Below are 24,396 nucleotides of genomic sequence, written 5' to 3' on the forward strand. Positions count from 1 at the left end.
GCCAGATCCCACTAGAGGAATCCACTAGAGAGCGACATTCATTCCCCTTCTCCCCGGGGCTCCAAGGGGGGGCACTGCCCAAGGGGGTCTCCAAGGGCGGCAGACTCACCTCTGCAAAGTAGGCGGTGGTGGTGACCCGCTGGCTGTCGTAGATGCTGTTCAGCATCGGTGAGAGCAGCTTCACGATCAGAGGGAGTTTGGGCCCCGCGTGCTTCGCCATGGCCCTGCAAACAGCCCAGAAGCCCCCCCGGGTGAGCCGGCCCAGGAAACCCCTGCCTGGCCCCCTCCCTGCAGGCACGCTCCCCCTCCGCTCCCTCCGCCTCACCTCCGCCCGGCCAGACACCCTCAGTGGGGGCCCCTCCCCCCAGGCAGAAGAGCAAGCAAGCGGGCATCCAAACGGTTGGCACCGTAGAGTCCTCGCTGCTCTCCCAAGGTTGATTCTTTGCTTGCAGACGTTTCACTACCCAACTAGGTAACATCATCAGTGCTAGAAGGGGGTGAGTGGAGGAGGAGGAAGAGGGCTGCGGGGTCCTTTTTGCTCTGAGCTGGGCTGCTTTTTGCAGACCTCTCATTACCCAACCAGGTAACACCATCAACGCACTGAAAAGGTTACCTGGCTGGGTGATGAAATGGCTTCAAGCCAACCATAAGCTCAAAGAGCACCGATCCTGAGCCCCCTGCACCACCACCACCCCGCTGCAACTCTCGGGAGGGGGGCTGTGACAGTGGCGCCAGGAGCCATCCGCAGACGGGGCCCCCTGGAGCAATCTGGGAGAGTCCCGGGCCAGCAAAGGGCCCCACCCAGAGTGTCGCCCACTCACCTGGCCAGGAAGGCCACTCCGTCGTAGTGCCTGTCCGGGTTCCGCAGCAGCTCCCAGCCTCCGTCCTCCGTCACAGCACGGCTGACTGACTCGCTGCCTCCCTGGCTCAGCATGGCCTTGAGGGTCTCGATGGCAGAGCTGGGGGAGGAGGAGGGGAGGGGGCTGAGGCCCAGGGTCCCCCATGCTGGAGGATGGCCAGAGCTCAGCCCGGTGTGGAGGCCGCTGCTCACCTGCTCCCAGGAGCCCTTCAAGACCTCCACCTGAGCACAAGAGCTCCAGAGCACCTGGCCCACTTGTCTTTATTTGGGGCGGGGGGGCGCAATGATTCCCCAGCAGAGTGAGGGAGGGTCCACCAGGGAAACTCTCCGGACCCTCCCCCACTCGAGCCAAACAAGGAGACCCTCAAGCAGGACATACCATTCCTCGGCCTGGGCCTCAGAAGCCCCCCACCCACCCAAAACTCTCTGCTGGACGACCCCCATCCTGCCAATGCCTGCCTTGCAGGGCAGGAGCTGGGACCCCCTCCCGACCGAGAGACAAGGAGAAGCCGGCCACAAAGGACCCCAGGCGGACTTGGAGAGGCATCCTCTCGGCTTCTGCCCTTCCCCTCCAGGCCTTTTGCCCCCCCTGCCCCCAAGCTGCAAACCCAGGTTTTGTCTGGGAAGGTCCTCCTCCGTCCAGGCCCTGGCCGTCCGCCCAAAGGGGCTTTGGCTTTAAAGGCAGTTGGACCTTCCAGATTTCCTTCTCGTCCCCAAAGCCGCTTCAGTTCAGAGAAGCCGCTCAAAGAAAGATCAGGAAATCCAGCTGGCCCTTAAAAAGCCCCTTTGGGAGAAGGGAGGCGGGATCTGTGGACCCCAAGCAGTGCACTCTTTCCCCCCAAGGGAACGGGGTCAAGGCTGGGGGGGCTGCAAAGGGGCCTCCCCGCTGCTCCGGGGCCAACTTACTGCTCTCCCAGGTGACCACAGCCCAGGGCCAGCAGCCTGGCCCATCGGAGGGACGGCTCTCCCGCTGGAGGGTCCCAGCACAATCCCCCCCCCGCCCACCTGGTTGAGCTACCAAGTCTTCGGGGGCCCCAAAACAAGGGGCAGGTGGCTGGACATCCAGGTGCCTCAGGAGGCCTGCAAGTGACCCAGGGCTGCTCGGGTGTGAGAGCCCAGGTACCTCCTCCACATACGTGGACCCCAGCTGGGTGACCTCTCCACCCCCAGGCCCCTCTGCTCTCCGGCTGGCCCAGCCCTCCCCGGCCAGGACCCCAGGGAAGCCCCTGCAGCCCAGCCCCCTCGGAGGAATGCGGAGGGAAACCGCAAGGCTGCCTGCAAACAGGAAGCACCATTTAATAGTTCCCGGTTTTGGGGGAGGAGCGTGCGGAAACGGGCCCCAATCCCCCCGCTGAGGTCAGGCCCGGCTCCATTCCTCCGGTGCGATGGGCCGTGGCGCTCCAGCCGTTAGCTCTACACCCATTGGCTGAGCTATTTCCTCGGGAGCGTGGCAGGGAGGGGGGTCAGGGGGAGGCCATTACCTGCAGGGGTCGAGGGTGCGCAGGCTCTGCCCCCGGCCGATGCTCTTCCGCTCCTTGGACTGCAGGTGCTTGGGCAGCTGGACGCCCACCGAGCAGCTGACCCGCAGCAGGAGGGAGACGAAGAGCTCCGCGTAGAGGCCCCCACGGCCGGTCCAGACTCCCGGACAGACATGATCTCATGCAGCGCACACGTGGCCTGGCGGGAGAGGGGGAGCGCATCCAGTTCTGTCCCCGTCCCCCCCACGCAGAAGGCACCGGCCTCCCTCCCTCATCGGGCTTCAGGGAGCTTCCCTCCCCCTCCCCTTCCTGCAGGACTGGGGCTCAAGTAGAGCCCCCCCCCCAGCACCCCCACAAGGTGTGCAGCTCCTTCCCCCTGCCCCTCCACTGACATACAGACCCGCCCCAGCAAGGCAAGTGAAGTGCAGGCAGCCAAGGGTCCAAGGGGGTCTTCAGCACTGGGCCAGGGCCCCCAAAGACGTCCAGAGACCCCCGCCCACCCAGCGCAGGGCAGGGAAGCAGGCCGAGTGGAGGGGCCACAAGGGCAAGGGGGCCCCCGGGGCAGGTGAGGGCGCCAGGCTCCCAGAGGGCTCAGCCAGGCATCAGCCGGGAGGGGAGCCCACTTATCCCCCCCAGCAGCCCTCCTCCCATGCAGGCCAGCGCCACAGGGGCCCCAGGCAGCCCCCTGCCCGTCACAGGCCCAGCCGACTGGGAGGGGAAAGGGAGCGGAGGGGCCCCCGGGGGACACCCACCGAGAGGGGGAGAAGGTGGCCACGCGCTCCGAGCGGCTCCCTCGAAGGAAGGACTTGTTCTCCTTGTAGGGGACGTCCCGGTTCACCTTGTCCAGCAGCAGCTCCAGGACCTGCGGGGTCAGGGTGGGCTCCGAGGCCAGCGCCCTCCACATGGTGCAGCTGCAGCTGCAGGGAGGCAGAGAAGCCCCTTCACCCCCAGCCCGGACCCCTGCCCGTAAAACCTTCCAGGGAGGGCAGCTGCCTTGGGCAGAGCCCCCAGGAGCCCCGCCCAAGGGAAAGGGGAGGCTGCCGGCCCTGCTCTCAAGGCCCCCCGTGGCCCTCGGCCCAGTCGGGGAACCCAGAGGGCCTTCCGGGTGGGGGGAGGGGGGCTTCCTTGAGAGGGGAAGTGACCCCCGCCTGCTGCAGGCCACGCAAGAGACCCTGGCCGGCCTGGGGCCACTCAGGAGCAGCGGAAGGGCCTCCCCAGGAATGGATGGAAAGGGGTCCCTCCCTGCCCTCCTGTCCCCCGAGTGCTTGCCCTCCCCCAGCCGAAAAGGCCCCCGGGAGGCTCCCAGCCCCCTTACCTGTCCAGGGGGAGGCTGTGGCTGAGGAGGCTGGACACCACCGCGGCCTTGTGCTGGCTGGCCAGGATGCAGACCGTCTGCTGGGTGGCCTTGCGGACCGACTCCTCCGGCACCTCCTGCAGCTTCAGGTGGATCATCTCCAGGAGCTTCGGCACCTGCCAGGAAGGCGGAGGGGCTGGGCTGAGAGAGAGAAGCCCCTCCGAGTCCCCTCGTGGCCCCCTGCCAGTTGCCACCCAGGATCAGACCCCCGGTCTCTTCTCCCCTTCCTGCCCCACAGACCCTCCCTGAGCCTCTTCGGCTGAAACGGAAAGACGGACCGGCGGCCAACGAAGGAGGGCTGGGCGGGGACCCCCCCGAGGCCTCCGCTAACCCCCCAAGGGAAGCCCTGACCCTCTGTCTGCTTCTCCACAGCCTCCCGGGTCTCCGCTGAGCAGGAACAGAGCAGGAGCCCGAAAGGGCCCCAGGGAGCGTGGCCCTCCAGCGGGCCCTTTCCGAGGCTGGGGGCCTTTCCCCCCTGGGGGCTTCCAGGCCTTCAGAAAAGCCGCTGTGTATCCAAGGGGGGGGGGCAGTGGCCCTGGGCACCCCCTGGACTTGCAATGCTGGAGCAGCTGCCCAGAGCGAGGCGTCCCCCCCAGGGCCCCCCACCTTCTCCAGCAGGACCCCCCCTCGCTCCTTCAGGATGGAGTTGATCATGACGGCGGCAGCTCGGGCGCAGTTCCGGTCGGGGTCCGCCAAGCCCTCCAGCATGGAGAGGAGCAGGCTGAGCAGCTGGTCTGGGGGCAAGTGCTTGGCCATGACCTGCAGGGGGCAGCAGAGGGGAAGGAGGCCGTTAGAGACCTTCCTCGCCACCAGGGGGTGAAAAAGCCACGGAGGTCCAGCTGCCCCTGGAGGGTGAGAATCCCACTTGGCCCTCAGCCTCCCGGCCTGCCTCCCTCGAGGGCCGAGCGCCCCTGGGCAGCCCAGGGCAGGGCAAGGAGCGGGAGACCCAGCCCCTCCCTCTGCCTGGCCAGCACCCCCCCGACAGGCCCAGAGGCATCTGGGAGGCCGCCCCTCCCTCCCCCAAGGCCGCCCCCAACCCCACCCTGGCAATGTTGCAGCACGTCTGGAAGAGGACGGTCACATCGGGATCCTTCAGGCCTGGCTTCAGGGCTTTCAGCTGCTCCACGGATTCATCCTGGTGATCCTGGGAAAAGCCTGGAAAGAAAGAGATCCAGTGGGTCACGCAGCCACCCGGCTGTCGGTCTGGGCAGCTTCCCTGGAGCACACTAGGAACGCCCCCGCCCCCCGCCCCCCTTGCAGCCGCTGAGCCCTGGAAGGCAGCAAAGGAAACACTGCCCCCTGCTGTCCAGAGAGAGGCCCTGCCCTGCAGGAAAGGGCCCCACGGGAGGAAGGGACGGGGTGGGGGGGCCGTGGAGCAGCCCCCCCCCCAAACCCTCGGCAGGGTTACCTTCGTAGCAGAGCTGCACGTAGAGCAGGGAATGGACGCAATCCACCGCGTGTTGCCGGACGCTGAGCAGGGAGTCCGTGCAGCGGGGGAGAAGAGAGCCATCAGCACCCCCAGGTTGTAGAAGGGGACCACCTTCTGCGCAAGGAAAGGGGCCGGAGCCCCCAGGCCACTCGGTCAAGCGGTCACCAGGGAGGGGCACAGCAGGGCAGGGCGAGGCAGCCACCAGCCCACTCCCCTCCCCAGGCCGTGGGGGGGGGGGTCTCAAGGCTGTGTGTTACGAAGCCCCCCATCAGCCCTGGCTTAAGCCTCAAGGGGGGCCGTGCTGGGACTGGAGGAGGGAGGCTCAGGTCCTGGGAGGGAGGGGAGGGGAGGGGGGCAGCCCCCCAGGAGGGACTCACGCTGACGTTCAGCTTCTCCCGGTAGAAGAGGAGGAGGGCGGCGCTCACTTCCACGGCCCGTTGGCGCTCGTGCTCCTTGGTGGACTTGATCCAGGGGCCCAGGTGCTGCGGAGAGAGCAGGCGGCTGCAGCCCCCGAGGCCCCACTGGCTGGCCGGAGCCCCCTCCCCACAGGAAGGCTGGCCGCCCCGGAGGGCCCCCTACCTCGAACATGGTCTGGAGGCCGTGTGGAGTCATGTGCCGGTGCAAGAGGCTCTTCAGCAGGTCCTTGAGGGCCGCCAGGGTGGCACACCAGAGGGGCTGGCAGGGGGCAAGCGCAGCCTTTCAGTCTCGGAGGGGGGAGGAAAGCCATGACGGGCCCTGGGACAGTGGGGGGAGAAAGGGCCCCAGAGGGAAGGGGGCACAGACGATTCCCTGCCCCCGCCAGGCTCTGGGCTGGTACCTCTCTCGCCCGGCCTCCCCTCAGCCCCATCTCCTTCCTTGGGCACATCGGGGGCGGAAGGGGGAAGACGCTGTGCAGGCAGCCCTCCACCAGCTCCACCTTCTCGGCCTCACTCAGGGGGGCTCCAGGACGCTGCCCGGCAAGTTAAGGCTGCAATAGGAGACTCAGGGGTGGGGGGAGAAGCCCTCCCCAGGCCCAGACTTAATCACAGCTGCAGGCAGAGCTTGGCCCTGGGGAGCCCCGCATAGACTGAGTGGGAAAAACCCCCAGGGGCCCCTCCCCCTGCCGAGAAAGGATACACCAGGTACATGCAGGCAGTCATGGCTCTCTGGCGAATGGCCGTCCGGAGGGCATCGGGGGCTCAGCCTTGATGAACTCCTGAGGAGGAAGAGGAGGAGGAGGAGGAGGAGGAAGGGGGCCTGTGGGGAGGCCCCCGCCTTGGGCCCAGAGCTTGGCATCCCAGCCATGCCAGGGAGGGGGAGGGGCTGCTGCGGGAGCCTCACCAGCATCTGGGCGACCACCTCGGCCTTGCGGGAGAAGATGAAGTCCCCCGACTGGGCGCTGTGGCAGACGGCCTGGCTGATGAGGCAGATGCTGCGGATGAGGCAGAGCTTCAGGGTGGCATCCTGCGGACGGAGGAAGAGGAGGAGGAGGAGGAAGAGGAAGAGGAAGAGGCCTTGTGGGGCCGGAAGAGGCACCAAGCAGGGGACTCGCCCCCGCTCCCGCTCCCTCCCATGCGCCAACACCGAAGTCGGCTGAGGGTGCCCGCTGGCCCTTCTTCTTCACCTGGGCCGGGACTCGAACCCACATCTGTCACTCAAGCCACAACACAGGCCCCCAAAGAGGGCGAACCCCAAGAGCGGCTCTCCCAGAAAGCCGGGGGCGAAGAGCCCCTCCCACAGAGTTAGTGCAGACACGGGGAGGAAGGGGTTAGTAAGAACGGAGCCCCCGCCTGAGAAACGCTCCCGGGGGTGGGGTTGGTAAGCGCCTGGAAAGAAGGAACTGCCCCCCCGCACTGTCAGGCCAGGGAAGCTGCCGGAGCCCCAGAGGAGCCCAGAGGGGGTGGACTAGAAGACCTCCAAGGTCCCTTCCAACTCTCCTGCTCCAGCCTTCTGCCAGCAGAAGGGCCCTTGCCAAGCTGAGGGACCCCCCACACTTCCTTCTCAGGCAGAGCAGGGCTCTCCTGGCGCTCCCTTGGGGTTCCAAGCGCAGCCCCTCCCCTGGCAAAGGGCGCCCCCTTTGGGCCTTAAGCCCGCCTCCTCTCTGCCCGGGGGCGTTTCCCTCTGCAGGGAGGCAGCCCGGAGGCCTGGCTGGCTGGTGCCGCCGCCCCCCGCCTCAGAGGGCTCTGCTGGGAGGGGGCCTCGGGCGACCCTCCCCCTCTCAGAGCAGCAGGAAAGGCTGAGAGAGAGAGGGACAAAGAGAGAGGGGGGGGCGAGCTGTACCTTCGTCTCTACTTTTATGCCCAGAACCTGACAGAAGGAAGGAGACGGGCATTAATGGCCGGGGGTGAGGGGGAGTGGGGCCCAGCAGCTGCCAACCCTCCCTCCCTCCCCTCCCTCCCTCCCGGCAGGACCGGCCGGCCTCACCTTGGTGTTGAAGTAGAAGAAGACATTACGGAGGATGTCGGCCTCCAGGCGGGCCAGGACCAGCTCCCCGGGGCCCTGCTTGGCCACGTAGCCGTAGCACAGGATGAGGGCGCCCTTCACCTTCTCCACCTCGTGGTCGCTGCGGTCCTGGGGAGGGAGGGGGCAGGAGAGGTCAGAGGCAAAGACCCCCCACCCCCCGCCCACAGAGGTCCCCAGGGCAGGAGGGCGCCCACCTTGAAGATGCTGAAGAGGCCGGCCGACTTCTTGAAGACGTCGGACTTGACGAAGTCCTCCAGCTGGGCCAGGACCTCGTCCAGGTGAGCGACAGCACAGAAGCCCAGGCAGGCTGCCAGGCCCTGAGCGGGAGACAGGAGGGCCAGGTAGGACACCGTGCAGGAGCCCAGCCTCGCTCCGACCTCCTCCAGGCTCTCCAGTCTCGGGAGCTTTAAGCCTGGGGGTGGGGGGGGACTCCAACACCCAGAATGCTCCCCCGGTCACGCTTGGCTGCCAAACTGGGGGTCCACAGGTCTTAAAACTGCCGAGGTTGGAGCCCCTTCCAGACCAGCTGCCCATTGCCCCCCCCCCTGCCAACCCAGGCGGGGCTCTGGCTCCTCTCTCTGCCCCCTCTGGCCGATGACCAGCAGGCGGTTGGCCAGGAAGCCAGGTGGGATGCAGAGCCCCCCCCATCTCCCCCCCTCCAGCTTCTGCTCTGGGGCCCACCTCTCGTTCCGCCTCCTCCTGGTATCGCGCCGTCTCCAGCAGCTCCTGAAGCTGTTTCCGCACCAGGTCCTTGTTGGCACAAGCGGCCAGGCTCACCCCGATGGCCTTGTAGAGGAAGTTCTGGAGGAGGAGGAGGAGGAAGGGAGGGAGGGAGGAAGGAAGGAAGGAAGGAAGGCAGGCACCTCAGGAGGGACCCCGGCAGAGCCCGGGATGCAAGAGGCTCCTTGGCCAGGCCCCGGCACGAGGAGCTGCCTCCCTGAAGGAGGAGCCCAGCCAAGAGGCCACCCTTCCTGCCCACCCAGAATCCGCAAGAGATGGCCAGCAGGCAGGAGGGGCCACCGCTGCCTCCCCCGAGGACCCCCACCGCTGCCTCCCCGAGGACCCCCACCGCTGCCTCCCGAGGACCCCCGCTGACCTTCTCCGGAGAGAGGCCGTTGTAGCCACTCAGCTGCCTGCACATTTCCGAGACCAGCTGGGCGGTCCAGGGCACGTCCGAAATGGCGTCCAGGGTCTTCTGGAGGAACTGTGGGAGAGCGGGCATTTCAGGGTGGCGTCCGCCCGAGGGGCCCTGCTGGACCAGGGAGGGAGGCAGGGCAGTTGGACCCCCAAAGGCCCTCCCGCCTGCAGGAGGCCCCCAGCAGCAGCAGCTTCCTTGGCAGCCCCCCGCCCCGCCTGGCCCTCCGCCTCTGGGGCTGTGGCCATGTGGTCAGCCGGAGCCCCCATCCCCGATGCCCGAGACTCAGCTCGTCTCACCCAGGTCACTAAGTGGAGCAGGAGAGCAGCTCCTTCCTGCTCCAAAATGAGCCCCAGGAGGCAGAAATGTCCCCAAGCCCCCTCCCTCCCAGGAAGCCCCCTCCAAGGACTCAGGGACCCTCAATCACCCTTCCTGGGGCTTTTATCTCCTGGATGAGGCTGAAGGTATTTGATAACAGAATTGGAACTGGAAGGGACCCTGCAGGTCATCCAATCCAACCCCCGTTTGTGAAACCTTTAAGCATCTTATATGCTATTTTATTTTCTAACTTCCTTATTTCTTACAAAGGTGATACGGAAGTCGCCACCTGCAAGCCGGATGGCCCTACAAACCTATCCGGTCAGCTGCAGGGGAGCCCTTGGGGGAGATGCCCAGTCAGAGGGGCTAGAGGGGGGACGTCCTGCCCTCCCCTTGGCTCCCCGGGCCCGGCCTCCCCCTCCAGCTCTCCCCAGGTGGGGGGGTTGGGGAGGCTCACCTGGAGCAGCTGGTCCTGCCAGTCCTTCAGAGACAGGGAGGCCTCCGTGGTAGCTGGAAAGGCAAAGCAGTGGTGGGAGACCCAGCCCCCCCACAACCCCCCCCCGAGCTGAGCCCAGCCCCCCCAACTCCACACCTGAAGGAAGGAGGCCCACCGTTGACCGGCGGGGGGGGAGGAGGCGACACCCAGAGGGGCCTTAAGCAGCCCAACCACCAACCGAGGCCATTTCGGTCCATCCTGTTTCCGGGGGTCCCCAAAGTGGGGGGAGGGGTGGCCTCTTCAGGCTGCAGTGAGAAGAAAACGGGGAGGGACCCTGGCGGGACTTGGGGGGGCACGGGGGGCCTCCTCCGGCCTTACCTTCCAGGTGCTGCAGCAGAGCAGGGAGGCTGCTGGTCCAGAGGGGCTCGGCGGCTGGGTGGACGCTCAGGCGCAGGACTAGCAGCAGGCGCAGGGCCCCCGCCCCACGGGGCCCCCCCAGGAAGGGCTGGGAGGCCACAATCTGGGTGGGGGGAGCAGAGGGGGCGCCTTGCGGGGTCTGGCCCAGAGCACGAGGGGGTCCCAAAGCCCCTGGACTGGGGGAATGTCCAGAGGGAGGGAGGGGAGGCCCCACCTGAATCCCCCTCCCCAGGAGCAGGGCAGAGACCCCCTCCCAGTCAGAAACCCCTCCCATCCCCCCACCCTCTTGGCCCCCAGGCAGAGGGCTGCTACCCCCCCGCCCACTCCCCCCACTCACCAGCAGCCGAGACATCAGAGCGTGGGGGGACGGGAGGTTTCCTGCAAGCAAGGCACCACCCTCAGGTCAGGTGTTGGGGGCTCTTGCCCTGAAGCCTATCAAGGACCCCCAACACTCTGGGAGACACAGGGACCCCCTGGCCGGGCAAGCGACTTTGGGCTGCCCCAGCCAAGGTGGGGGTGGCAAGGAGCCATGGGAAGCCCCTCCCCTCCAGCTCTGCATCTCAGAAGGGGGAGAACCGGGAAGGCGGGGGGGCAGGTTGCCCCCAGGAAAGGCCAGGCCAGCTCCACCCGAGACCCACTGAAGCCAGCCCCTCTGTCCCGCCCCCGAGGAGCCGGTCGGGCTGCTTTACTCTTCCTCCCCCAAGTGCTCCCCCTGAGCCCCCCCGCCCCAGAGAGGCCAATACGAACCCCCGGGTCGTAGAGGAGCTGCTGCTGGGAGTCCCCTGCTCCTGCTTCTGGGCGGCCAGGGCCAGGAGGCTCTTGCAGAGGGGGCAAGGCGGGGGTCAAGGCCACGGGGGTCACAAAGCCCAGCAGGGACGGCCAGAGGACCTGCAAAGGGGGGGACACAGCAAAGACCTGCAGAGGGGTCTTCCCCCGGAAAGCCCTCCTCTCCCGTGGCAGGAGCAGGAAGCGCCCACCCCCTACCCCGAGGAGGCTCTGCTCAGCCGGGGCCCCTCTGGAGGCTCCACTACAAGCCCCATCAGCCCCGGCCCCCTCCCTCCCTTGGGGGGGCTCACATCCACCATCCGGTCCACGGTGCTGCTGAGCAGGAAGAGCGTATTGGCACTGATGCTCCTGACCTGGCTGTCCGTCACCTCCTCCGGGTCCAGGGGGGGCTGCGGGGTGGCCTGGGGGGAAGAGAGGGGGGGGCTGCTGGGAGGCTCTGCTTGGGGCTGGCAGGGGCAGCCACTTGGAGGGGCTGATCCGCAGGGCAGGAGGAGCAGAGGCGGGTCTGACACTCGGCCTCCCTTTCAGAGCATTTTGACTGCTGGTCCAGCGGCCACTCCAGGCCCTCACCTGCTCGGCGGGAAGGGCGCACTGGCGGACCAGGAACTCGATCAGGGCCTCTCCGCCCGGCTGCTCCAGGTAGCCGTGGTGGGCCATGGCACTGACCATCTGCACCAAGGCCCATTTCACCTGCAGGGAAGCAAGGAGGGGGGTTGCCCATCACCCAGGACCTCCTGGCTGCCGGCTGGGCGGCTTCGCTCACTTGGGAGGGGCTCCAGGCCCACGGGGGTGGGGGGTGGGGGGTCAGCTGCCGGGAGGAGGAGGAGGAGGGAGCCCTTGGCTAAGCGCAAGCAAGCCTGGCCCAGAATTCGGCTCCTGCTGGGCTTCTCCTGCTGGCGCCACATTCCGGCTGACCTCAAAGAGGCCCTTCCAGAGGGGGAAAGACCTCCTGGAGCACGTGAGGCGGTCAGCAACCTTTCTCAGGGGCTGGGCAGGCAGCAGCCCAACAGGGAGGGAAGCAACCGGCAAGGAAGCCGGCTGGGGGGCAGAGCCAGCCAGGTGTTCTCAAGAAACAGCTGGCAAGGTGAACCCCTCCCTCCCTCCACCTTCCCCAAGAACAGAACGGCCGTCAAGTGGGGAGGCTCCGTGGCCTCCAGGGACGCAGCCAGCCACAGGGAGGAAGTGAGGCTGCGAGGGGGGCTCTGCGTTATTGGTCGCGTCATCATCCTCATCCTCATCCTCGTCGCTGACCTTATTGCTGTGGTCCTGCAGGGGGAGCTTCATGGAGGACAGGAGAAACGGCTTCTTCATCTCCATCTGAGCGGCTGGGCAGAAGCGGAGCAGAGGCTCAAGGCCAGGCCGCCTCCTGCCCCCCCACGTGCCCCCCAAGGGCCCATCACGGGTCCCCAAGAACAGAGCCACCTTTGCCCCTCCCTCCTGCCCCCCCTCCCAGTGCCCCGGGGACCCTCCCCCGCCAGCAAAGCCCCCCTGGTGCCAGAGGAGGCCAGATCCTCTGCCAGGCACAGGAGGGCAGGAGGCCCGTCACCCACTGGCAACCAAGGGACGGGGAGGGGACTCTGGGGGCGGGGGGGCAGGGGGCTGGGCTTGCAGGTTTGACACCTCCCGGAAGCCGCCCCTCCCTCATCCTGCCTTTCCCCTCCCCTGCCCCCTTGAAGGCAGAGACACACACCCCCCGCCCTGCGCAGTGCCCTGCCCTGCTGCCCTCCCCCACTTACGGGCGCTGTTGATGACCTGGCGCAGGACCGTCAGGGTGCCCAGGCGCGTCTTCTCGTTGCTGGACTCCAACTTTGGGAGCAGAAATCCGAGCAAGCGGTCAGGGAACGAAGCAGCTGCAAGAGACCGAAGGTCAACGGGGCTGCCAGCCTGAGGACCCCCGTCCGTCCGTCCCATCTCCCCCCTCCCCCCCCCCGGAAGCTCCACTCACCTAAGACGGTGAAGCAGCGGAGAACCTCGTTGTGGTTCTTCAGGGAGGTGGACTGGTACGAGTCCAGGGGGGCGCAGAGCTGCTTGGGGTGGGGGGGGGAGAAGAGCGCTGGCGAAGGGCGGCTCCAAGCGAGAAGCTCCTGCCTGTCGTCCTGCTGGGACCCCCCCCCCGCTGCCCCCCCCCAGGGCGCCCCTAGGCACGGGGCAGGAGCCTGTCCCGCCACGCTGGGTGCCGCCTCAGCCACGTGGCCGGAGGCCCAGGCAGGGCGGCTCCTCTGGCCAGACCCCTCCCCGCTTACCTGGAGGTGGAGGGTCCCAAGGAGGACGTCCAGCTGCGTGTCCAGAGTCCGGCTCCCGATATTGACCGAGGCTTCCAGGATCTGGCACAGGCTCTGTCCAAGGGGGAGGAGAGTTACCACCCCCCCTCCCTTGAAGGAGCAGCTGACCGGGCCCTTCCACGCCCACCTGAGCCCACCTCATCAGCTGCCCTGGGGGAGGGGGGAGATTCATAGAACAACAGAGTTGGAAGGGGCTTCGGGGGTCATCTAGTCCAACCCCCTGCTCGAGCAGGAGAGCCTATTCCAAAGAGGAGCCTCTGCCTAGGATCGAACTCACAGCCTCCTGATTGCGAGGTGAGAGTCCCCCTCGAGGCCACTGGAGCTGCCTGTCTCCCCCCCCCCCTTCGAGTCAGTGGCTCAAGTCAGCGGTTTCCTCTTCCCGGATTCAGAGCCTGCAGAAACTGGCAGGTTTCAGGGCCTGATTCCTCTTGCCAAACCTGCTCCACTCCGGAAGCCTCGGGTGGAGCCTCCGGGCCTTGGCAGCCACAAGGGAGCCTGGCCAGGTCTGTCGGCAAGTGAGACGGGGCTCAAGGGAGCCACTTGGCCCAGATCTACGACCTTTCTGGCCACGGCCGTTAAGCGAATCACTGCACTTGTTCAGTTAGTGACACTGGCTTCCCCGTGGTCGGAACCGGCCGTCTGAATCCCATGCCGAGTGCCAAGCGCCCGGATTTGGGGGGCAGGACCACAGGGGTGTGGGAAACGGTCCGGTCTTTCAGGGCTGCTGCAACGCTGTGAACGGTGGCTAAAGGAACTGCCGTAAGTCGAGGACTGCCTGGGGAGGGTCCCAAGGAGAGAACCTCTGCCAACGCCGTGAAGGTGCTGGAGGACACGGCTGTCCTCTCCGGGCCCATGGAGGGCGCCTCCCCCACCCCACCCCAGGTGAAGGGGGGAACCCACAGGTAGCCCCCTCCCTTCCACTCGCGGTCCTGAAAACCGGCCTTTGCCCGCTCCGCACCGCAGCCCCCAAACTCCGGCCAGGGACCGGAGGCCAGGCGGTCAATACTGCGAGGGCCGTGGGGCACATGAAGGGCCAAGGGAGATGCGCCCTTCAAGGGCTGAGGACTCCCCTCCCCCCACTCAGGCCCTTCCTCGTCCGGGGGTCACCCTGCCCACCAGCCCACCTTGGATATGTAGTAGGCCTCTGCCGGCTTCCGGTAGAGGGCCAGGATGCCCGGGATCAGGCGCGGCAGCTGCTCCTCCAGCTTCTCACTGGGCATCAGGTGGCTCATGGGCCCCAGGGCCTCCACCACGGCCAGCCTCACCTGGGGGGCAGGAGGGACGGTCACCCCAGCGGCTCCTCTCCGGGATGCGCCCCCCTCTCGTCTCCTGGGCAGAACGCTGGGCGGTCTGTAGCCCCCCCGCTGGCACTGAGCTCCAGCCCAAAGCCCACCCCTCAGCCCGCCGGCCAGCCGGCCTTCCCCTCCTGCTCCTCCCCCCTTCGCACCTTGGCCTCCCTGCTCGGCAGCCAGCAGTTGAAGAGGACTTCGTAGGCACTGAAGACCTCGCTGGAGAAGGTGTCTCGCCTCACCGTCGGGTCGGGCGCCTTGTCCAGGTTGGCCAGGTACTCCAGGATGCTCTCACTGAAGTACTGCAAGGCTGTGCAAGGGATGATACGGCGGGCTCCTAGGTCTGGAAGGGGCCCTGGAGGTCTCCTAGTCCACCCCCCCCGACGCTCTGCCATCCCAGTCCAGGGGCTGTGCGACCTCTTCTTAAGCACCCCCAGCTCCCACCTGGGGCCTCTTGCCCTGCCCTGGAGGGCTTTGGGGGAGAGGCCGACCCCCTCGTCTCTGGGGCAGCCCTCCGAGGATCAGCAGGCGGCTCTCGTGGTTCCCAAGCTTCTGCCCAGGGGGCTCCCGGGCCTCGTTCCCTCAACCCTCCACCCTTCACAGTTGGGGTCCTTTCCTGCCCTCCTCCCAGAGTCCAGAGGGGAGGGGAGGGGCAAGGAAGGAGGACACTCCCCCCAGGGAGAGAAGAGGGGGGGTTCTCTGCAGGGGCCCCTCAGCAGAAGAGCCCAAAAGAGCCCAGAGGGCAGCGGCCAGAATCACACACCCCCACCCAGAAGCCTTGGGGTGTTCCGGCCTCCCCAGATGATTTGGGGTGCGGCTGTTGGGCTAAATGCCCTTTCCACGACCCTCCAGAGCCCAGGAAGTCCCAAATGGGAGTTTCCCCCCCCCACAAAAAAAAGCGGTTCTGTCCGGTGGGCAGCCAGTTTTACTAGTTTGGGACAAGCGAAAGAGGCAGAAAATGGGGAGGGAAAGCACGAAAGATCGAACAGGTCAAATGGGCTTCCTCGACTGTTTGGCGCATAAGCGCGAAGGAAGGTGGGACCCGAATGCTGACCAATGGGGAGACCTGGCCGCCCTCCGCTGCTCTGCGCCACTGCTGGGCCCAGGCAGCCCCGCCAAGGGGGCTGAAGCCCCACATCCAGCGAGGAGACCCGGCTGCCTTTCTCTCTTTCTTCTTTTTTTTAATGTTATTTTTATTAAACATTTTTCCTCATTTTATAACGCCATTTTCATTCTTTGCAACCTTTTGGTATGGGTATACACATGCTCTACATGCATTTTAATCACACTCACACACACACACACACACACACACACACACACTCTCCTTTATATACATATTGTTCCTCTGTAATATCTTTATATCTACTACTTCACCGATGATGCCGTGCGTTCCGAATCAAATATCTTCGGTTTCTCCTCTCTCTTTTATTTCCACGGTCAGCCTATCCATCTCGGCAAACCCTAATACTTTCTTTATCACACTTTCCCCAGACGGTATAATACCATTTTTCCAGTTTTGCGCAGAGACAATCCTAGCCGCCGTTATTAAATGCCTTTCTTACCGTAGCAGAAGACGGACTTCGCGTTGTCCTGCCTGGCCAGGGGCAGCATGGGCAGCATCGTCCCCAGGATGGAGTTGAGGAAGGGGACCATCCCGAACACTGGGAGGGGGAGGGGGAGATGGAGAGGGTTCAAACCGAAGCACCCCCCCAGCAGGTGCTGCCACCCCGAGGAACTGCCCCCCCGACCAGAAGGGCAGAGGAGCACCAAAGCATCACCCACACCTTCGCTTCCTCTAATCCAGGTGACGTGTTCATTGCTCGGCCACGTATATGATATGCCACACGCTGGGCAAATCCCCCCATTCCCTCCCCCGAGCTCCCCCCGTGGCCTTCAGGCGTTCTACAGACGGAGCATCATTTGAACCGACAGCTTGAAGGGATACAAAGAACGGCATCTAAAGCTCAGTCCCTTCACGGGAGTTTTATGGAGCTGAACCTCTACAGGCGTCTCCCATCGTGTGAGTCTTCTCCAAAATGCTTTTTTGTTTTTGTTTTTTTGGTTAAATTCATTTCCAATCGTTTCTACACCCCTCCCTCCTCAAACCTCCAGGGAGCTCCCAGCAGGCATTTTAAGAGGCTCAGATCCCTCTAAATCACTGAAAATGCAAAAAAAAAAACCAAGGACTGGGCCTCAAACTGTCCATTCCCCCGGGCAAACCTGTCCCTTCATGGGCAGAGCCTGGAGGAGGAGCTGCGCCACGATGCCCAAGGAGCTTTGGACCCTCTGCCGAGGGACCCCGGGATGAGCTGGCAATGCGGGTGGCAGAGGGCCGGGCTGCCTCTTGGCTTCCCTTCTTTAGCGCTGAGCCCACCAGAGGCCCAAAGGCCCCCTCCCCGGCCGCAGGTCCTCTCCCCCCTGAGGGCAAAGAGGGCACACCCACCATTGGTCACCGAGAGGTTGGCGAAGGTCAGCACCACGAAGCAGTGGGGTAAGACCCCTGGCTGGAACTTGGTCAGCATCTCCTCCATCACCTGGTTGATGAAACGCCTCCCCACGGCGACCAGGACGGTGCTGGCGGCTTGTTGCCACTCTGGAAAAGCCTCCTAGGCCCAAGACCAGCAGCTCGGCCTGAGCTCCCCTCACATCCCCTGTCCTCCCCAGGGAAGCAGGCGACCCAGCGGAGCAGCAACCCAGGCCAGGAGGCCCAAAAGAGGCCCAGGACCCCCGACAGGCCCTGCCCCTCCTCCGGGCCTCCAGGTGGGAAGGCCAAAGCGGCCCCCAGCCCTTCAGCTACCTGCCCCCCCCCCAGGCAGCCCCCAGGCTGACCTTAGACTTGGTCATCTCGCTGGAGGCCAAGAAGATGACGATCTTGGCCGTGCTCTTGTCCAGCTGAGCCAGGCTGCTCTTCACCACGGCTTCCATGGCCCTCAGGAGAATGACCCGGTGGGGGTGGGCCAGCTGGGAAGAAGGGGGGGGGCGGCAGAGGTGAGGCAGCCCCAACCTGCGCCCGGCACCGGCTCCCTGGAGCCCGAAGGAGCCTTCCGCCCCTCCGGGCCGAATGTCCCCCAGCACCAGCCTTCCGAGGGAGCCCCACCTTCTCGTGCTGCCGCAGGTACTCCTCGCAAGCGTTCAAGACCTCCTCGGGCTCCGCCTGGCCCAAAGCACAGAGGGCGCTGAAGATCTGCTCCTGGACGAGGGGATCCTTGTCGCCCGTGGCCTCCATCAGAGTCGTGGCCAGCCCTGGAAGAGAGACAGAGCGGCTTCACCCTCCTGCCCAGCGCCCTCTGGCCCGGCTGCCACCAGCTGCCCCCTCCTGGGCCAAACATGGCGAGGAAGTCCAGGGCTCGGTTTGGCCATCCACCGCTCTGGACCGAGAGGGAAGGGCCTCCGTTTCTGGGCCCTTCGAGGCGCTTCCCAAGGGAGATGCTCCAAGGGCTACTCCGAGAACCATAACGTCCAAAAGATGTGGAGACTCTGGAAAGGGGGCAGGGAAGAGCAGCCAGGATCCTGAGGGCCTGGAGGCTGAAACCGAGGAAGAACGAGGAACTGGGGACGTCCAGTCTAAGGAAGAGAAGAAGGACTAGCGGGGCCATGACAGCCGCCTTCCAGCATCTCAGGGGCTGCCCCCCAAAAGAGGCCGTCCAGCTATTCTGCAGGGCCCCTGAGGAGGGCGGGGCAAGAAGCAACGGGTGGAAACTCATCCGGGAGGGAAGCAGTCTGGCAACCATTAACCAGCGGAAGAAGGGCTTCCCTCCAGAAGGTGTGGATGCTCCGACACTGGAAGGTTTTAGGAAGAGACTGGAAATTGTATGGGGTCTCCTGCTTGAACAGGGGGTTGGACTAGAAGACCTCCAAGGTCCCTTCCAACGCTGTTACTCTATGTTCCATGGTACAGGAAGTCAGTTTAAGCTGTTCACTGAAAAGGGGGGTCCAGACAACCCCCTTTTCAAATCCAAATGCCAAGGACACCCCAGCCCAGGAGGAGGAGGAGGAGGAGCTGGGAAGAGCGGCCGTATCCTGAGCCCACAATACTCGGCCTCTGTGCTTCGGAGGAGGAGGAGGAGGAGGAGGAGGAGGAGGAGGAGGAGGAGGAGGAGGAGGAGGAGGAGGGAGGCTGTTGCAACCTGCAGACCCTCAGGGCCCTCAGGGCAGTCAAGGGCATCCAGCTGGGGCTCTTCACCAGCCCCTCCAGCCTCAGCTGGAGCAACACATCAGCCGCTCTGTCTCTGCACAAGAGGCAGACAGAGAAGCAGCCAAAACCAACAGTGAGACTGAAGAAGCAAATGGGCAGCTGGCCTCCTGGAGTTGTGGTGCTCCATCACTGGAAGTTTTCACCGGAGATTGGACCCCCGTTTGTCTGGGATGGCCTGAGGACTCCTGCCTTGGGAGCAGGTTGGACTAGAAAAAACCCCAAGATCCCTTCCAACCCAATGGGTCTAAAGTGTGGGATCTGCTCCCCTCCAAAACATCTCAAGCAAAACACCCGGCAGCCCAAGAAGCCAGAAAGAGGCGTTCTCTCCCGCCTACGGTGGAAGGGCTGCTCCAGCCATTGTGGAGGACAGGCAGGCAGGCGACTAGCAGATGACCGGGAACCCCGACTTGCGGTCAGGAGACACAATGAAACCTCCCCAATTCCGTAAAACGTGGACAGACTCAAATCGTACTTTCAACTGGGGAGCTATGAGAATCCTAGACCAAGTTAATTGAAAAACAATAGGGGATTTTCTGGAAGTTTGGCCCTCCGTCACCCAGAGACACACAGAGATAAATCACATTTACACACCATTCAAACAAGGGATTCTTTTTAAAAAAAAGCTAAGAAGGACATAGAAAGACCACCAGAATACACCTTCTCCAGCAGTGCCTGCGGAGATTGTCCCAGTCCTGAAGCTTCTTGGATGAGAAGAGAAACATTTTCAATGGGGGAAATACAGGACAGTCCCATTGCCTTCTGGGAAAAGCACCTCTGGGACTTCCCCAACAGCCAACACCCAGATAAGCAGGGATTAACACCAAACAAACAATCGAGCAGAAAACGGTGCCCTAATGCAGGAGCTACCAAGGAGACAACCGACGCTGGCAGGACAAGGCCCTAAATCAGGGGTGTCCAACCTTGGCAACTTTAAGACTTGTGGACTTCAACTCCCAGAATTCCTCAGCCAGCTGGCTGAGGAATTCTGGGAGTTGAAGTCCACAAGTCTTAAAGTTGCCAAGGTTGGACACCCCTGCCCTAAATAAACAGGAGCAAATCCCACTTCTAGCCCTGATTATTTGCACAATACTCTCAAAATCAAGACAAACCATCTTCTTTGTTTGGAGTTGGTCACATGCTGAATACGAAATCCAGTAACAGACACAGATTGCTGGGAGACAAGACAGCCACGTTCAAGCCATCATGCCGAAAAGGTGGGAGAATTTCCCGTCCAGGTTTAGACTTCAGTTGGCCATCAGACAGGCAACCGAGGCAGACGTTCTCCAAGGGTCTTGGATTCCCTTCTTTAGCAGGGCTCTCCCCCCCCGTTGGGGCAACTTTAGGACTTGTGGACTTCAACTCCCCAAATTCCTCAGCCAGCCAAGGTTGGAGACCCGACACCCAAATTTCAGTCACATGCAGGCTGTTATCACATTTCCTTCTCCAGACTAAACCTCCCTGGTTCCTTTCCTGGGCTTCCCCTCTACTTCCTGATCAGCCTGGTTGCCTTTCTTGGGCTTCTTTCGCCTTCTCTGAATCCTCCTTAGATAGCAGGGCCCGTAATTCTTGGAAAGGGGATCTGACCAATGCAGGATACCCTTCCCAGAGGGGAGGCAGGCAGGAGGAAGTGGGAATGGGGCAACTCGCCACAGGACCATTTACCAATTCTATTTATTTAAAATAAGTAAAAATATTTTAATTTTTGCCATGCACATTTCATTTCTCTCCCCCTTTTTGCATCCTTTAGCGATTCTATTCCACTATTTCTTTGATAGTATTAGTGCAGCTCTTCTTGTCCTGCAGCGAGTTGGCCGCGGCAAATGGCCAGAGTCTCAGAGGAGGCAGGAACTGCGCCAGAGCCGGCATCTCAAGAGGCCAAAGGCTTCAGAGTTTGAAGTGCAGGAAAAGAGCTGGAGAAGTGGACACGGCCCTTTGAACCCCGTCCGACAGACAATATTCAAGAAATGCCCCCAGGTGCAGGACCAGAGCCCCTGGGGGGCCCCCTCGGGCAGAGAACGTAGCAGCCCTGGGTCCCTCTGGAAAAGGCGGAGGGCAGCACAAGGAGAAGGGCGACACTCGGGCGCTGTGGAAGAATCGGTGGGGCACGAAGGGATCCAGCCAGCAGCAAAAGGCTCTCAACAGGCTCTGCCTGGAGCTCAAAGCGTCACGGCAACCCCAAATCCTCACCCTTCACGAGACCCCGAGGCCGCAGCTGCCCAGACGGAAGAATCGGCATTCTGCGACCTCGACAGCATCCGAAGCAAGAAGGGCCTGTAACAGGGGAGCAGGTCTTGCCCCCCCAAACTCCAGAGGGCCCCCCCTCCTCCTGTCACAGGATCCGCAATGGGCAGGATGCAGCAAAGCCGTCCTAATGTGCCCTGCACAGCCAGGGCGGGGGGGTGGCGGGCCTGGGGCTTCCTGGGCCATATCGAAGAGGCCTCCATGTCAATGCCAGATCGACCGGGTGGGGTGGGGGGTCAGGCCCAAGGAGGAGGCCGTGCAAGGACGGAGACACGGGGTCCAGTACAGTCCGGGGGCACTTTCGAAGCAGGTCCCCAAGGCTGGATCTCCTGAGAGACGCCAGCTTTGCCCGGAGGAGCGGAGGGGGCTGCTCGGGGGGGGGAGGGTCCCAGGTGCACCTGGAAGGTTTCCTCTGCGCCTGCATTTAAAAAGTGCAAAGCCAAGCAAGTTTTCTAAGCCCGAATATAATCCCCCAGCTGCAGAAGAGCTCCTGCAATTAACCCCTTCGTGCCTTCCTAGTCGGCATCTACCAGGAAGGTCAGCCTGGCCAGGCAGTATGGAATGACAATATATATATCATCTCCCCAGCTGACCTTCTTTTAGTCGTTGGGAGATCCCACATCCAACCCTCCGCTCACCAAGGGAGGAAAGGAAGGAAGAAGGAACAGATTTTGGAAAGAATGAATAGCAAAACCAGGCCGGGTTTGTTGAGGGACACCCATCTCCTGTGGCTCCCCCTTGGCTGCCTGGCAGAGGGGCTCCCTCCGCATCCCTCCCGCCTGCCAATGGCCGGAAGCGCCTCCTCCTCCTCCTCCTCCGCGTGGCACCTGGAGGGAGCCCCCTCGAGATCCAGACGGGGCTCAAGGCCCCCCCAAGCTATGGCTCTCCTCACAGGCCTTTCAGCCGCGCCAGCCAGCACTTGGGACTGACCAGAGCGGCTCCTTTTGGAAACCCAGCCTTGCAAATCCGAGACGGTGCTGCTTCCGGTGTGTTTCAATTCCCGAAAGCCACCCAATTCCTCCACTTCTACCCCAGCAAGCCAGGGAGGAGGGGCCACTCCAGCTTAGGTGGCTGCTCCAGGAGCTGTTTTCCAAGGAAAAAAACAGTCCAGTTGCCTGAGAAAAGTACCTCCCCTACGGCCTGGAAGACTCTTCTCCAGGCAGCTGGACCGGAACCCGTCCCAGAAGGGAAAGCCTCCGCTAAACGCTTCATACAGGGGGCTGGTTTGTGCCAAAACCGGGCTGGGCGCAACTTCACAGCAAACCTGATCAGTTGCATGCAATACGGAAAGGCCCGTCTCAATATTTTTAGAATAGAGAGAATTTCCTGTAACGGCGAAAGAAAAAGGGGGAACGGGAACCTTGTGTGAAAGAAACCACAGGAAGGTGCTCCGTCTGCCTTTTCAGTCCGTAGAAGCAGCCAGAGCTAGGAAAGGCGGCCGCCCGTCCAGAGGAGGCCCCCACGGGTCCCGTCATTGACCAAAACATACATTATTCCGGCAGGCTGAGAGCTTAGCTCACACTCCCGCTTTAGAGAAGCCAAACCTTCCTTTGGCTTATCCGCTTATTGCTGTAAGCAAAGGCAGCGCCTGCTTTTACCTGTCATGTATCCAATCCCTCTGAAGCCCACCTTCCTGGCCAGGTGACTCTGGGCAGCCTTTCCCAGCCTCTGCTCTGCTGGGGGCTCCCAGTTTGCCGTCCGCTCGGGAACAGCCCAGTAGAGGCCGGAAGGGAAGGTGGGCTCCAGGGAAGGGGCCTTGGTCAGGACCCCCAATGCCCCAGGGGAAGCTGTGGGCCCTGCTCGGCTCCCAAGGACACGGAGGCTTTGCACACTTAGTCACCCTGTGCGATAGTTAAGCACACCGGAAAGAGAATGAGGACACGGCTGGAGTAACCACCAGGCAATTCCCCTTCCTCTATACAACAGAGGGGAGTTACAAGCGGTGGGGGATCTCTTCAGCAGCTACTCCAGGCAAGCGTGAATTCACCTCCCCCGGCTGCCCTCCTAGTCGGCCAGGTGTGAAGTGCGGCACCCCAGCTCCACGCCACTTTTTCTGTTAAGATGGCAAGTGGGCAGAGCAGCCAGCCAGTGCGAGAGGCCCCTTCCTGCCCACAGGAGACGTGGGGACCCCCTTCCGAGACCCCGCCGGGCCCTGCCACCCTCCAGGGGAAGGAAGGGAGTCATTAAGAGCCATGCCAGCGATACTCGTACAAAAGACTGGAACCCCTGCATACAGGAAAAAGCGAAAAGGCAATTTCTGGAACTGCCTATTTTTAAAAAAGGCTGAATATGAGACCGAAGGAATCCCAGTGATGTAACCTTGTATAGGGAGGAAGAGTGACGCTTGTTTGTAACGGCTGCAGAGGAGATTGGAAGTCAGTTCTCTTTTTTTTGTTTCCATTTACGGCATTTCTTTAATTGCCTTTTTGCACTTTTCCTATCTAAGTTCTCTTTACCTACTTTTATGTTTACCTTGTGTTTATATCAGGGGTTTCCAAACTTGGCAACTTCAAGAGTTGTGCATTTCAACTCCCAGAATTCCCCAGCAATGCTTACAGTTGCCAAGGTTGGACCCCCCCCCACCAGGGTCTATATCAAAGCCCCACAATAAGGGGGGGGGGTCTCCCGCAAGGGCAAAGGCCCAAAGCTGCTCCTGGGCCGTTCCGGTCAGGAGGGCAAAGCCCTTGGGGGCAGGTGGGGGCAGGAAAGCAGCGGAAAGGAAGGGGGGCTTCAACCCCCAGCATGCGAGGGGGATTCTGGGACCCGAAGTCCATCCATGGCCTAGACTCAAAGCCGGGCTCTCCAACCTTGGCCACTTTAAGCCTGGAGGACTCCCAGAATTCCCCAGCCAGCCAAGCTGGAGCCCCTTTTGCAGGCCAGACGGCCCCTCCCCCACCCCACTTACTTTTCACGCGGGACTCGGCCATGGTCCCGGCTCCGGCTTGGCAGCTGCCGCTCCGGGTCCTGCTGGGCCAAGCGCGGGCTCCGGCCGAGGCGCTCCGGGACGCCAAGGGCGGGCGCGGGTGGAGGAGCGAGGCGGGCCCGGCTAGAAGCCTCAAGGGCGCCCTTCGCCGCCCTCCCAGCGCCCGGTGAGTGTCGCGGGGCCGCCCGGCGCCCGGCTCATCCTCCGCGCCGCGGCTTCTGGGCGGGACGCGGCTTCTCTCCTGGGCAGCCCGGCGCCTCCTGCGGGGGGGAGAGAAGCGGCGCTCAGCCGGCGGGCGGGCGGACCCTCCGGGCCAGGGCAGGGGCTTGGCGCGGCGGGGGCGCGGGGGGCGGGAGAGGCGCTTCCGGGTATTCAAGGCCACGCCCTCACCTGGGGAGGCCCCGCCCCGCCCCCCGGCCTCCTAGGCTTACCCCCCGCAAGAGCACGGGCGTCCGAACGGCCGAGGGGCGCCCAGTTGGAGAAGCGACGGCTTTGGGGCGCCAGCCCCGTTGACTTGCAGCGGCAGTCCGTCGCTATCGCGCGTGCGCCAACTCGCCCCCGCCCCTCGGAGCTACACAGACTAGTATCTCGTGACGAGGCCCCGCCCCCGCCCCTCCCCTCCGCGGTCTCGGGGGCGGGCTCAGCCGCTGCGCTGTCGGGTCTCGCCGGGATCCCCTCGTGGCCTCCGTCCCGGCGGGGAAAACTGAGCAAGGGGGAGGCGCCCTTGGCTGCCTGGCGGGACGGGCGCCGGTCGCCCCCTCAGCGGCCCCGTCTCGCCGCGGACGGAGCTCCGGGCGGCTCATTGGGTT

At 63.7% G+C, this 24,396-nt stretch overlaps 1 protein-coding gene across 1 annotated transcript in view; it reads right to left on the minus strand.

Moving 5' to 3' along the window:
- MROH1 (maestro heat like repeat family member 1) overlaps positions 1–23,876 on the minus strand; it is a 28,982-nt gene extending 5,106 nt beyond the window's left edge. The window contains 41 exon segments of the mRNA XM_087958942.1: positions 110–224; positions 822–959; positions 2,341–2,482; positions 2,485–2,536; positions 3,047–3,254; positions 3,653–3,807; positions 4,298–4,450; positions 4,734–4,846; positions 5,100–5,189; positions 5,192–5,234; positions 5,498–5,602; positions 5,700–5,795; positions 5,938–6,053; positions 6,056–6,069; positions 6,237–6,291; positions 6,294–6,315; positions 6,441–6,563; positions 7,380–7,406; positions 7,524–7,670; positions 7,757–7,879; positions 8,244–8,363; positions 8,659–8,766; positions 9,473–9,525; positions 9,830–9,971; positions 10,206–10,246; positions 10,612–10,650; positions 10,653–10,699; positions 10,701–10,756; positions 10,945–11,055; positions 11,225–11,344; positions 11,906–11,979; positions 12,391–12,504; positions 12,600–12,678; positions 12,898–12,990; positions 14,061–14,201; positions 14,384–14,535; positions 15,791–15,889; positions 16,672–16,834; positions 17,058–17,189; positions 17,326–17,471; positions 23,570–23,876. Of these exon segments, the coding sequence (XP_087815068.1) occupies positions 110–224; positions 822–959; positions 2,341–2,482; positions 2,485–2,536; positions 3,047–3,254; positions 3,653–3,807; positions 4,298–4,450; positions 4,734–4,846; positions 5,100–5,189; positions 5,192–5,234; positions 5,498–5,602; positions 5,700–5,795; positions 5,938–6,053; positions 6,056–6,069; positions 6,237–6,291; positions 6,294–6,315; positions 6,441–6,563; positions 7,380–7,406; positions 7,524–7,670; positions 7,757–7,879; positions 8,244–8,363; positions 8,659–8,766; positions 9,473–9,525; positions 9,830–9,971; positions 10,206–10,246; positions 10,612–10,650; positions 10,653–10,699; positions 10,701–10,756; positions 10,945–11,055; positions 11,225–11,344; positions 11,906–11,979; positions 12,391–12,504; positions 12,600–12,678; positions 12,898–12,990; positions 14,061–14,201; positions 14,384–14,535; positions 15,791–15,889; positions 16,672–16,834; positions 17,058–17,189; positions 17,326–17,471; positions 23,570–23,591 (4,089 nt within the window). The 5' untranslated portion in view covers positions 23,592–23,876.
- Between the last annotated feature and the right edge of the window lie 520 nt (positions 23,877–24,396).

Source organism: Notechis scutatus, chromosome 3 (assembly GCF_049901735.1).
Source record: "Notechis scutatus isolate UNSWTSFEM ecotype Mainland chromosome 3, rNotScu1.2, whole genome shotgun sequence".
NCBI lineage: Eukaryota > Metazoa > Chordata > Lepidosauria > Squamata > Elapidae > Notechis > Notechis scutatus.